The 13,016-nt window shown below is 42.6% G+C and overlaps 2 protein-coding genes across 2 annotated transcripts; both read right to left on the bottom strand.

The window, feature by feature from the left end:
• Window positions 1-435: 435 nt before the first annotated feature.
• On the bottom strand, window positions 436-8,198 carry LOC131659076 (uncharacterized). The gene is made up of 4 exons (XM_058928317.1): window positions 5,078-8,198; window positions 3,035-3,158; window positions 2,235-2,548; window positions 436-575 (listed from the first exon to the last, which is right to left on the bottom strand). The coding sequence occupies exons 1-4, from the start codon at window positions 8,196-8,198 to the stop codon at window positions 436-438; spliced, it is 3,699 nt and encodes a 1,232-aa protein (XP_058784300.1).
• A 374-nt stretch (window positions 8,199-8,572) lies between these two features.
• Window positions 8,573-10,477, bottom strand: LOC131659075 (uncharacterized). Its single transcript, XM_058928316.1, has 3 exons — window positions 10,172-10,477; window positions 9,185-10,090; window positions 8,573-8,938 (listed from the first exon to the last, which is right to left on the bottom strand). Exons 1-3 carry the CDS (start codon window positions 10,475-10,477, stop codon window positions 8,573-8,575), a joined length of 1,578 nt encoding a protein of 525 aa, XP_058784299.1.
• Between the last annotated feature and the right edge of the window lie 2,539 nt (window positions 10,478-13,016).

Here is a 13,016-nt window from a genome sequence, read left to right as displayed (position 1 = left end):
GATTTCTTTTGGGGATATGTTACTTTGTGCCTTGGAATCACATACGAACCTGGCCTATGCATTGATGCATGTTTGAATTTTTCCATGGCGTAATGCTCCATATTCATGGAAATGCTACGCGTTTTTGTAGATGCAATGTGAATGCAATGATTACTATATGTAGAGGTAATGGATGAACAATCGGAGAGAGCTTTCCGTTCTAAGCACTCTGTGGGGACTTCTTCTTGGTGCCTTGACCTTGCGAGGCCACACCAGGTGGTTTCTCGACCAACTCCCAATATGTAACTTCTGCGGGAGGGAACCTTGCACTATGAGACTTGTGAGGAAGGAAGCACGATGGCACTTTTGAACGGCAGCGCCGTCATCTCGTTTTGAAGCTTGAAGATTGCACCTCCCCTTTTGAACTTCCACATCTTTGTCGAAGAATAAGGGAGTCTAATCAACACTGCGGAGCTTTTCGAGCCCTGGATGAGAGCTCTCCAGAGAAATAAACTCTGGTATTTGAAGGAAAGGAGACCTTTGGGTTCTTGAAGCGTAGGCACTGGCATCTGATTGTGCTGAATGATCGGAGATTCCTGCAAAACAAATCAAGCACATATGCCCCGGGTATGATGGTTCTACCTCGTCCACCATCCCAAGTACTCAAAATCTTTAAGCAATTCTATTTGTTTTAGTTCATGTTCCTTTTTGTAGGACTTCGATGTTAGAAATGCAATGCTTACCAAAATAATTGGACGCTTTTGTAAACAAAACAGTAAAAATAAAACGACATAGGAATTTTTTGAGTGAAATATCTTTTTATTAATGAAAAGAAATGCCTAACATAGGCGAGTACACCAGGAAGCGGCCCCTTAAGGAGGTGGCCACCAAAAAGGAAAACAAACAGCATTTACAAACATGGCAACGTAAGAAAAGATTCCATTGGGTTCCAATCTTGCTATGCCTTGCAGATCTTCGATATTCCTTCTGCTTTGCTTTCCGAAATGGGTGAATGGATTGATCTTTTGCCCTTGTGAGCCCTCCAATTATGGTGACTAACTATGCTCGAGGATCTAATGCACGACGCAGTCATTCGCTTTTTGTCCCTCTTTTGCCTGGACCGCCCTTTCGGGTTTTCAATCCACCAGGACCCCTTTTTTGCCTAAGTCGCCCTTTCGGGTTTTCAACTTAGCGGGTGTACTTTATTTCTTTTTCATTCTTTTTCCTGATCTTTTCCTTTTCTTTTATTTTTATTTTTGATCAGGTTTATGCAAAGTATTTTTTAACTGCGTCGGCATTCACGGGGAGTGGGAAGTCTTCGCCATCCATAGTTGAGAGGATCATGGCGCCACCTGAGAAGACTTTCTTTACGACATAAGGCCCTTCGTAATTCGGAGTCCACTTTCCCCTAGGATCGTTGTGAATAGGCAGGATCTTCTTGAGCACAACGTCACCAACCTGAAAGTGTCGTGGTCGAATCTTCTTGTCGAAGGCTCTCTTCATCTTCTTTTGATAGGCTTGCCCATGGCATATGGCCGCTAGTCTCTTTTCATCAATGAGGTTCAATTGATCAAATCTGGTCTGGACCCAATCAGCTTCACTGAGCTTCACATCTGTTAATACCCTTAATGAAGGAATCTCAACCTCAACCGGAAGAATCGCTTCCATGCCATATACTAACGAGAAAGGAGTTGCCCCTGTGGAAGTGCGCACCGAGGTACGATAACCATGTAAAGCAAAGGGCAACATCTCATGCCAATCCTTATAAGTGACCACCATCTTTTGCACAATCTTCTTGATGTTTTTATTGGCCGCCTCAACTGCGCCATTCATCTTTGGCCGATACGGGGAGGAGTTATGATGCGTAATCTTGAAATTCTCGCATAATTCCTTCATCATCTTGTTATTGAGGTTGGATCCATTATCAGTGATAATTCTCTCAGGAACCCCATAACGACAAATTATATGGTGCTTGATGAAGCGAGTCACTACTTGCTTGGAGACATTTGCATAAGACGCAGCTTCAACCCACTTGGTGAAGTAGTCAATAGCAACGAGGACGAAACGATGTCCATTAGAGGCGGTGGGCTTAATTTCCCCAATCATATCGATGCCCCACATAGCAAATGGCCAAGGAGATGTCAACACATTCAGAGGAACCGGAGGTACGTGAACCCTATCTGCATACACTTGACATTTGTAACATACCACCACATGGTTGAAACAATCATGTTCCAAGGTCGACCAATAATAACCTGCTCTCAATATTTTTCTAGCCATGGTGTGCCCACTTGCATCTGTACCAAAGGATCCTTCGTGTACCTCTTGCATGATCTTTGCTGCTTCGTGTCTATCCACGCATCTGAGCAACACAGAATCAAAGTTCCTTTTGTACAACACACCTCCAGCAATGAAGAACTTGGCAGATAGTCTCTTCAGAGTTTTCCTGTCTGTGAGGGAAGCACCCTCAGGATACTCTTGGGTTTCCAGAAATTTCTTAATGTCATAAAACCATGGTTTCTCATCAGGCACATTATCAATGACGCCACAGAATGCAGGTTCATCCAACCTTTTGATCACAATTGACGGCGCTTCATTGTCCCATTTGACTTTGAACATGGATGCTAAAGTGGCCAAAGCATCAGCCAAGTGATTTTCCTCTCGAGGGATGTGATCGAAGGTGATCTCATCAAAGTATTGAGCCAATTTCACCACATGTTCTCTATAGGGAATCAAGTTGGGGTGGCGTGTTTCCCAATCTCCGTTGATCTGACTAATCACCAAAGCAGAATCTCCATAAACTGCGAGATTTTTAATCCTCAAATCAATGGCCGCCTCAATACCATATATGCAAGCCTCGTATTCAGCCACATTATTAGTACAATCAAAACAAATCCTGGCCGTAAATGGAATATGAAAACCTGTTGGAGAAGTAAGCACAGCCCCTATACCATTACCCAATGCATTGGAGGCACCATCGAACACGAGCGTCCATCGCGCCCCTGGTTCAGGTCCTTCCTCTTGATCTTGACTTTTGGAAGTTTCTGCCACGCACATTATATCTTCATCAGGAAACTCAAAGTACATAGACTGGTAATCGTCCACAGGTTGATGTGCAAGATAATCAGCAATTACGCTACTTTTAATGGCCTTCTGAGTAGTGTACTGTATGTCATATTCTGTCAAGATCATTTGCCAACGGGCAATCCTCCCTGTCAATGCCGGTTTCTCAAATATATATTTGATTGGGTCCATCTTTGAAATCAATAAAGTGGTGTGAGTCAACATATACTGTCTCAGTCGGCGAGCAGCCCATGCCAAAGCACAGCAAGTTTTCTCGAGTAGTGAGTATCTTGATTCACAATCGGTAAACTTTTTGCTAAGGTAATAAATTGCGTGCTCTTTTCGACCGGACTCGTCATGCTGACCCAGCACACACCCCATTGAATTCTCGAGGACTGTCAGGTACATAATCAAAGGTCTACCTTCCACTGGAGGCATGAGGATTGGAGGCTCTTGCAAATACTCTTTAACCTTATCAAACGCTTTTTGACAACTGTCATCCCACTTTATTGCCTGATTCTTTCTCAATAGCTTGAAGATAGGTTCACACGTGGCGGTAAGGTGTGAGATGAACCTTGCAACATAATTCAACCTTCCCAGGAACCCGCGAACCTGCTTCTCAGTCCTCGGCTCGGGCATCTCTTGTATAGCTTTTACCTTGGCGGGATCGACCTCAATACCCCTTTCACTTACGATGAAACCAAGCAACTTCCCTGATCTCACTCCGAAAGTGCATTTATTGGGATTCAACCTTAACCTGAACTTTCTTAACCTTTCAAACAATTTCTTCAGATGGACCAGGTGCTCTTCTTCATTATGGGACTTTGCAATCATGTCGTCCACATAGACCTCAATCTCTTTATGAATCATGTCGTGAAACAAAGTCACCATAGCTCTTTGATAGGTTGCCCCAGCATTCTTTAATCCGAACGGCATGACCTTGTAACAAAAGGTGCCCCAAGGCATAATGAATGTTGTCTTTTCCATGTCCTCGGGCGCCATCTTTATTTGATTGTAACCAGAAAAACCGTCCATGAAGGAGAAAACTGAGAACTGAGCAGTATTATCTACCAATACATCAATGTGAGGAAGCGGAAAATCATCCTTCGGGCTCGCTCTATTCAGATCTCGATAGTCGACACACATTCGTACCTTCCCATCTTTTTTAGGTACAGGTACAATGTTGGCGACCCATGGTGGATAAACTGTTACAGCAAGAAAACCTGCATCGAACTGCTTCTGAACCTCTTCTTGGATTTTCTTGGACATATCAGGACGTGTTCTCCTGAGTTTCTGTTTGACGGGCGGAGAATTTTCTTTAAGGGGTAGCCTGTGCACCACAATATCCGTATCTAATCCAGGCATATCTTCGTAAGACCATGCGAAGATATCAGAATACTCCTTCAACATTCCAATCAACTTTTCTTTCACATTCTCATTCAAAGAAGCCCCTATTTTAACCTCCCTTCTCGTCTCTTCGGTGCCAAGATTCACCGTCTCAATAGGCTCTTGATGTGGCTCGATCACTTTCTCTTCTTGTTTCAACAATCTGGCCAACTCATCAGGCAATTCACAATCTTCTTCATCCCCTTCTTCAGCGGCGTAGATAGGGTTGTCAAAGTCATAACGAGGCATAGCAAGATCGTTGTCAATAGAATCCGGAGGAGAGGTGGATCTGCATGGATTATGATTTATGCTTTATTTTAGAATGGGGGGATGATGATGAATAAGAAACGTTGCCATTTTTTTTTTTTGATTAATTATAAATATAAAAGTAAAAACGAAAGACAGGGAACAAAATATTTGAATGCAAAAACGTCCTTTTATTTATGATTTTAACATTGAAAAACAACAAATGAGGCCCTACATATGTTCACTGTGTCTTGGGCAGAACACAGGAATTATTGCATGATAAACAAAAACAAACATTATTACTTTTGATCAAGAGCAATTGAGATGATGTCTTCGGATGACCAGTTGAGAAGCTTCTGTCCCGGGACACACGGCTTGATCCATTCTTCAATGTCATAATCACTATCCACATCATCATCAGCAGCGCAAATATGATCCTTGACAATGCCAGCACTAGAGAACTTGATCGGAACGAAGGTTCCGGGCTTCTTGAAGGACCCATCAGAAGAACTCTGCCCCAACTGATATCCAATCCCACACTTATCCTGCTTGATTGGTAGATCCAAGACTCGGCCCCATCCTTCAGGATGACCAGATTCAACCACAGCTTTGGCTTCCTTTAGTGAAGACATAGGAGCCTCCAACTTCTTCTTTTCAACATAAGGGATCTTGATAGTCTGGACAGCCTCAAACGCTTGACAAGGTGTTTCGTGGACCTCCCCTTCCACATCAATATATTTGAAGGACGCAAGATGGCTTACCACATGCTCTTCCTCCCCACATATTGTGACTATCTTTCCTTGAGTCGCGAATTTGAGTTTCTGATGCAATGTGGAAGTCACGGCCCCAGCAGCATGGATCCATGGACGTCCCAGGAGACAACTGTAAGACGGGTGGATATCCATCACAAAGAAGGTAATGGTGAAAAGCTGGGGGCCTATCATTATTGGCAAGTCAACCTCCCCAAATACTGATCTCTTTGACCCATCAAAGGCTCGCACTGTCAATTCACTCGGCCTTATCTCGACACCAGAGTAATCCAGCCTCATCAAAGACGACTTCGGTAATACATTCAGAGAAGATCCATTATCCACGAGAACACGAGATAACATAGTCCCCTTACATTCCACTGATATATGCAAAGCTCTATTATGGTTTCTACCTTCGGAGGGCAAGTCTGCATCAGTGAATCCCAATCCATTACCAGCATTGATGTTTGACACCACCCCTTCAAGTTGATTCACTGAGATCTCAGGAGGGACAAAGGCAGTGCCTAGGAGTCTCAATAAAGCATTTCGATGCGTCTCGGAGCATAAGAGCAACTGTAAGATCGAGATCTTAGATTGAGTTTGACTCAGCTGGTCAACCACTTTATACTCACTTTTCTTGATGATCTTTAGGAACTCTTCCATCTCTTTGGCCATAGTATCTTCAGAGTTAGAGCTTTGCCCCGGATCTACCGTATCTTCTACCACTCTTTTCCCTTTTGCTTGAGCTAGAGCTTCTTCATTGTCATCGCGAGTATTCTGGGGAGGATTGAAAATACGACCACTTCTTGTCATTCTTCCAATGCCAACAACATTATCAACATCTTCCTTCTCAACCGGTGCTTTAATCTCATACTTGGCCCCTTGGTAGAAAACTTCTCCGCCATAATTCCATGGGATTGCTTTCTCACTAGTATATGGGATGGGACCAGGCAACGTGATGACCAAAGGCGGCGCTCTGGCAGGAATCGGGATCTTAGTAGGAGTATACAGGATGGATAGCACATTGATTTCATTCTCGACTGACTTTGGATGTCGCACATGCTCAAACCGTAGATACCCACTATCTATCAACTGTTGAATCCCATCTTTCACCTTGTCACAAACTGAGGAGGTGACCATGCAATCAGTACAGAATTCTCCACAACCAGCGTATAGTCTCATCCTCAATAATTCCTTTTTCAATAATGGCAACAACGATCCCAATTCGATAACATCCTTGACCAAGTAAATGTCTTCAACAATATCGATGGCATTTGCGGCATGAGTTCCATGGGAAGGCATAGGATTCTGTACAACGTTAGGTCCTTGAGTAGGGGTGAACTCAATAGCTTTTGAATCGAGCAGATCCTGTACTTTATGCATGAATCCTATGCAATGTTCAATATCATGCCCAGCAGCCCCAGAATGAAACTCACAGTGGGCATTAGCATCATAGTTAGGAGGAAGCTTAGCAGGTGGAGGGCCCATGGTACGAAGTTGCACCAAGTCCCCATGTAAGAGATGAGCGAGTAATTGTGCATATGTCATAGGTATGGGATCAAAAATTCTTGGTGGCCTCGACTTTTGCTGATACTGACGTGGGGGATGCCTCTGCTGTTGTTGTGGTTGTTGTTGAAGAGGAGTACTCGGTATAGTAACAGCGGCTACCTGTTGATAAACATGGCCTTTACCTTTACCATAGTAAGCAGCACTCGTTTCACCTTCTCTCTTCTTAGCAAATCCGTTATATGGTTTCTTCCCTCCTGCCCCAGAAGAGGAACTAGCAGTACTTGGATTCTGTATTCTACCAGCCTTAATCCCACTTTCAATTCGCTCACCAATCATAACCAACTCGGCAAAACTTGAGGATGCAGAGCAGGCAGAGTAGTATTGGCCTTCCAGAGTGTTGGTGAACAAATCCATCATTTCTCTTTCCAACATAGGTGGCTGGACTCTAGCTGCCAACTCGCGCCATTTCTGTGCATATTCTTTGAAGGACTCATTAGCTTTCTGGGATAGATTCTGTAACTGAGTGCGATTTGGTGCCATGTCAACATTATACTGATACTGCTTTATGAAAGCATCAACTAGGTCCCTCCAACTTCGGATATTAGCTCTCTCCAATCTCATATACCATTCCAAGGATGCCCCAGTCAGGCTATCTTGGAAGAAGTGCATCAACAATCCTTCATCCTCAGAGTACACATGCATTTTGCGATAGTAAGCTCGGACATGTGTCTTAGGACAAGTATTCCCCTTGTATTTCTCGAAGTCGGGTACCTTGAATTTCGGTGGTACACGGACGCCAGGAACTAAACCCAAGTCATTGATATCCATACCCAATCCTTGGCCTTCCATCGCCCTCATCCTTTCCTCCAGACCTCTAAACATCCTTCCAGCATCCGGTGGAAACCCCCATTCACTTTCAGGAAACAAATCCTCGTGTCGGTCCTCTTCCAACACGGGGATAGCAGCAACCCTTCTGATTTGTTGTGTGGTTTGTCCTTCAAGAGTAGGCTGGGGAGGCCCACGGGGATTACCTTGATTAGCAGCAGGAGGAATTACACCAGGTCCTCCGATCACAGGTTCACCATTGACACGAATATCAGCAGGATTTCTTTGCGGGGGGTCCGCAACAACCTGAGCAACTGTGTCCATCCTGATTCTGAGTTCTTCTTGGCGATCAGCCATGTTTTGCATGACTTCCATGAACTGAGCCATCTGAGCAGTAACCTGAGTTCTCATCTGGATAAGATCGTCCCTCAACTGATCCATTTGCAGTGAGTGATTAGCCCTTGTGTAGTAGCGATGTGTAGGCGGAGGTGCAATTGCTGAAAGAGAAAACCTGATCAGTCAGATAAGAACACCATCTGATGTACCTGTTTGTGCATGATGTGCATGAGGTGCATGTGTGCGTATGATGTGAGGTGCCATTTTCAGAGTATCCAAAATATTTAATATTAATCAAGAATGTTTAACAATGTGACAAAAGATAAACATCAAGAGGAAACAAAAGACCCAAATTTCATTAATAATCTCTTTTTGAGTTTGGGCATACCCATACATTGACAAGATAGTTCAAACAACAGAAAAGACAAAGGACCCCATCCAACAAGCCTGGTGGTGGTCATGAAATACAAGCTCAAACACTAATCCATCTTGGTGTAAAACAAAGGTCCTCCTTGTTTGAAGTGCTCGTCGCTCCACTTCTTAGTTTCATCGAACATCTTCTTAGTCACTTCTCGATCTCTTCCTTTGACAAAACTTTGAATCACCACATCTTTGCGAAACAACTGCCCATCTAACATATCACAGTGGGCCACCAATCTCTCACATCCTTTGCAATCAGGGAGGGTATTCTTTTCAGATGTACTTTCCATTTCTGCTATCTGGTTTCTGAGCTTTGCATTCTCTTCTGTTAGTCGAGCGGAACGGAGATGACTACCTTTGAGTTGTGTCTCCACAGCTAACCTTTGAGTAATTTCCTCTTCAAGCTTCTTCTTGATTGCTACCCTCTGAGTGGTTTCCTCTTCAAGCTTCTTTTTCAAACCCTTTACCTCGGCCCTAGCCTCTTTCTCTACTCTGAGCTTGTGAGCCCTTAAGTCTTCTCTGTACTCTCGCTTGAGCTTTTCTTCTGCTTTCTTCACCGCTTCTTCTATAACCCTTTGATGGTCCTCAATACGAACAGTGGTAGCTCTTTCCCCCTTTTCAGTTCTGGCCCTTTTTTGAACTCTGGAAGATCCTCCTTTCAGCATTTTAACCTCATGTGCTAATTCAGCCCTTTTCTGATCCACCAAGAAGTACTTTATTTTAGCGTCCTCCCCTTTTTCTCGCAACCTGATATTCTCTACATGTACTTGGTTGTACTCCTCAGCTGGTACAGTGGCAGTTAAAATCTCAGGTGGTTGTTCATATAGAGGGCTAACCTTCGGGAAAGGCAGCAGGCGCTCCTTAACTCTTTCTTCAACCCATTCAGTATAAGCTTTCTTAGCAATAGCATTCTTTCCCCCCAAGGTCGTTCGGTCTTCTGTATGAATTTTGTTCCACGCACTCCTTACTTTCTCCAAACCATCTGGATCGGTTCCTTTTTCAAAGCAAACGGACTCGAATATCTCTTTATCCAACGGCTTGTCCTTCAGTATAAAACCCAACTGACGCAGTGCTAGCTTCGGATTATAGTTGATAACTCCTTTTGTCCCTATGAGAGGAACATTGCCAAAACTTCCACATCTGGTTATAACTTGCTCAATGTCCGTTCGGAGGTGATACCAAACAATATCATTTGCAGTAAGTCCCATAATCCTTTGGGGCCACTTCTGTGAATCTCTTGTAGTGACAAACGCTCCGCTTTTAGGCAAATGTGAAGAAAACCATTCGTACAGTATTGGCAAACAACCCCCAACTGATCCCTTTTTTCCATACCTAGAATGGATGGCATAATAAGTGTCGGCCAACAGAGTGGGTACAGGATTTTGATCCATGAAGAGACAAATGGCAGTGAGATCAACAAAATTTGGAATATTCGGGAACATCACTAATCCATAGATCATGACGGCCAGGAGAGCATTGAATTCTTTCCACTTTTCCTTATCAGCAAGGGTTTCAGCTTCCCTCATCAGAAATTTCACATAGAATCCATGGGTCCCACCATTAGGCTTCCAGTTATCCTTAACGTCCTTCATGCTCAAATAAAGAGCACCAGCAATGCGATCCATTTTGGGCTTCTCGGGTGCACACACAAAAGGAACCTTATGTTGAACTTTGATTTGAAGAATGTGTGCATACTCTTCGAGGGTAGGGGCTAGTTGGTAATCTTGAAAGGTAAAGCAACGCAGCTCAGAATCATAAAACTGAAGAAGAGTGTAGAGACCCCACTCATCAATACGAGTAGTTAACATAAGCAGAATGTGGCCATAAGTCTTTCTGAATTCATCCAAATTTTGCCCAGTAACTCGGGTGCTCAATCGGACCAAAGGTGTTATATCCTCACGGTAGAAACTGCAAGAGAAGGTATGCTTCGTAGTCTTTTTGTCGACGGTCACAATGTTAGCCATTCTTGATGAGAAGTGTTGACTTTGGATACCTGAAAAATGACATGCACATGAATGTTAATCTCTTTTCTTTTTTTCTTTTTTTTTTTCTTTTTTTCTTTTTTTTTTCCTTTTTTTTTTGAAATTAAACATGCTATGATGATTATGATGCAATGAAAGATCCTCCCCACATAGGAGAAGTGTATGTTTCTTCTGAACAGGATTGGATGTTGCAGGACCAAAAATCCGGCATAGATACCGCAAACCCATGAGAACCATAGTCACCAACATAACAGAACAGTCACCAACGGTACCTGTCATGAATATCCCACCCCACTCACAGGTGAATCTAGGTCAAGGTAGGTCAAAAGGTCTCCAGCGTTAGCAACTCTCCTGAAACACCATCATTGTTGCAAATACATGCCAACAACGGTATCCCATTCGAGTCTCAGCTGGTCGTGGGTCTCATGATCGCAATCAACAGAACCTGACATTCTGTTGGCGTCATGACTATCCACTCTATCCTAGGTATCCTATGTGTTAACTCTGGCCTGGGTATTGGGCCTTTTACCTCATAGAACAACCCACCCAACCTGCAAAACAGAACAGAAGACCCCAAGGAACACAGAATATAATCCATATGCATGATGTGCAAACAGAAATAAACATGATATGCAAGCAAAAAAGTAAACATGTAAACATATATACAAGGTATAGACATAAAAACAAATAAACACCCAGTAAATAAACAAACAAACGCAGGCTAGGATCGACTCAACTAAGGATGGACCAGCAACAGGTCTATCAACATCCCCAGCAGAGTCGCCAGCTATCAACATCCCCAGCAGAGTCGCCACTAATATATTTATCCCATCGCGGGAAAGGAATACCAGAAAACCTAACTCGAACAAGAACAAGGTCTTTCGACCAGAGAATAGGGCACGGGAGTCGGTTACGCAAGGGGAAGGTGCTAGCACCCCTCACGCCCATCGTACTCGATGGTATTCACCTATGTTTGTTTCTATCTAAAGGGTGTCTAATAATCTATGTCTAAAACCTAAATGCGAATGCATGCAAAAGAAATACGGGGAAAAGAAGGAATTATTTACAAGTGTGTTCGCTTAGGCCCCGCGACCCAATGCCTACGTATCCTTTTCAGGAATCAGAACGACCGTAGTTCGGCTCCATAGTTTCCATTTGTTTTGTGTTTTTTAGTTGAACAGCGGTTAAGGTCACAATCCACGATGCTCGACCTTTGGAGACTTATACGCCTAATTTTGGAAAGGACTTAACTTGTTCTTAAGCGCCTAACAAGGCAAAAGAATGAACTTGGGTTTGTGTTTTTTATGTAACTACATGATGAACAAAACCCAATACAAGGTTTCGCACCACTTCGTCACTTTGTTTTAATTCGAGCCTTTATTAAGTGTTTTGAATGTTTTTGGTTGGGTATTTTTTAAGGGAATTTACTTTGCGATTTGAATCACATAAAATGTATAATGATCGAGAAGCAGATTAGGGAATGAATCCCACTCACTTCTATCCCATTATATAATGTTCAAGAAACAGATTAGGGAATGAATCCCACTCATTTCTATCCCATTAACTAATGTTTGAGAAACAGATTAGAGAATGAATCCCACTCATTTCTCTCCCATTAAGTAGTGACCGAGAAACAGATTAGGGAATGAATCCCACTCATTTCTATGCCACTAAGTGATTGAGAAACAGATTAGGGAATGAATCCCACTCATTTCTCTATCACTTTCTTAATGTGATTCGCCTCTTTATTTATTAGTGTTTTAAAGTTGAAAAGAGAAAAGAATGAAAAAGGGAACTAACCTATTCTCTAATCTAAGTTATTCTAATCTAAGTCTAATGGCCCTAAGGTCAAGGATAACTATCCTAACCTATCTCAATTCCTCTTAACAAAGAAGGAAGAGTCTAAGGGAACATGGCAAAAGAATGGAGTTACAACTCCAACAAGATGAGAAGAGAGCCCTAGGGCAGTAGCAAACCAAGGAAATAAGTGTCCTAAATCAAACACAAAAGCCATATGGCACTATACGAAAATATTCACAAGAAGTTACCAAAGTATCGCATGAATCGTTACTTAACAATTAGCAAACAAACATCAATTAGTCAAAACAAAAAGCGAGTGAAAACATGAGCTAAGTTTGAGGTCAGTAGCATATTATGGTATTCATAGGTCTAATACCTCACACCAATCTATGTTAGTCAATTAGCTTGAAACAACACAAAGTTCTAACAAAAACTAGACAAAACTAGGTCAAAACTAGCTAGTAAATTCAAATTGTGAATGAAGTTAGAAAAATGCAATCAAATGATAGAAGTCAGTAGTGAACAGCCCCTAATATGTTTCTAAACTACCATAAAGTCATGTCAAGAAGTCTCATACAAAATTATAGGTCATTTGGACAAGTTATGGTGCGATTGTTAACCAAAGGTGAGTTATTTACAAGTGAAAAAGAAAAATCAAGTAAAATAAGAAAACATGACTTGAAAAATTCAACTCCAGGTCTTAGGACCTCTAAACATCCCT

This window comes from Vicia villosa, linkage group LG3 (genome assembly GCF_029867415.1).
Source record: "Vicia villosa cultivar HV-30 ecotype Madison, WI linkage group LG3, Vvil1.0, whole genome shotgun sequence".
Lineage (NCBI taxonomy): Eukaryota > Viridiplantae > Streptophyta > Magnoliopsida > Fabales > Fabaceae > Vicia > Vicia villosa.
This window is presented reverse-complemented; position numbering and strand designations above follow the sequence as displayed.

Excerpts from the sequence above, each read along its gene's own strand:
- LOC131659075 (XM_058928316.1), bottom strand. The coding sequence starts at position 10,477 with ATGGCTAACATTGTGACCGTCGACAAAAAGACTACGAAGCATACCTTC. Across the intron at positions 10,091-10,171 it reads AAATCAAAGTTCAACATAAG|GATAACTGGAAGCCTAATGG; the intron begins GTTCCTTTTGTG and ends AAGGACGTTAAG. Across the intron at positions 8,939-9,184 it reads GGGCTGAATTAGCACATGAG|AGGGTAGCAATCAAGAAGAA; the intron begins GTTAAAATGCTG and ends GAAACCACTCAG.
- LOC131659076 (XM_058928317.1), bottom strand. The coding sequence starts at position 8,198 with ATGGATCAGTTGAGGGACGATCTTATCCAGATGAGAACTCAGGTTACT. Across the intron at positions 3,159-5,077 it reads TGCTGATGATGATGTGGATA|AATATGACATACAGTACACT; the intron begins GTGATTATGACA and ends TGATCTTGACAG. Across the intron at positions 2,549-3,034 it reads TTTCCTGATGAAGATATAAT|GTTGGATGAACCTGCATTCT; the intron begins GTGCGTGGCAGA and ends TGTGATCAAAAG.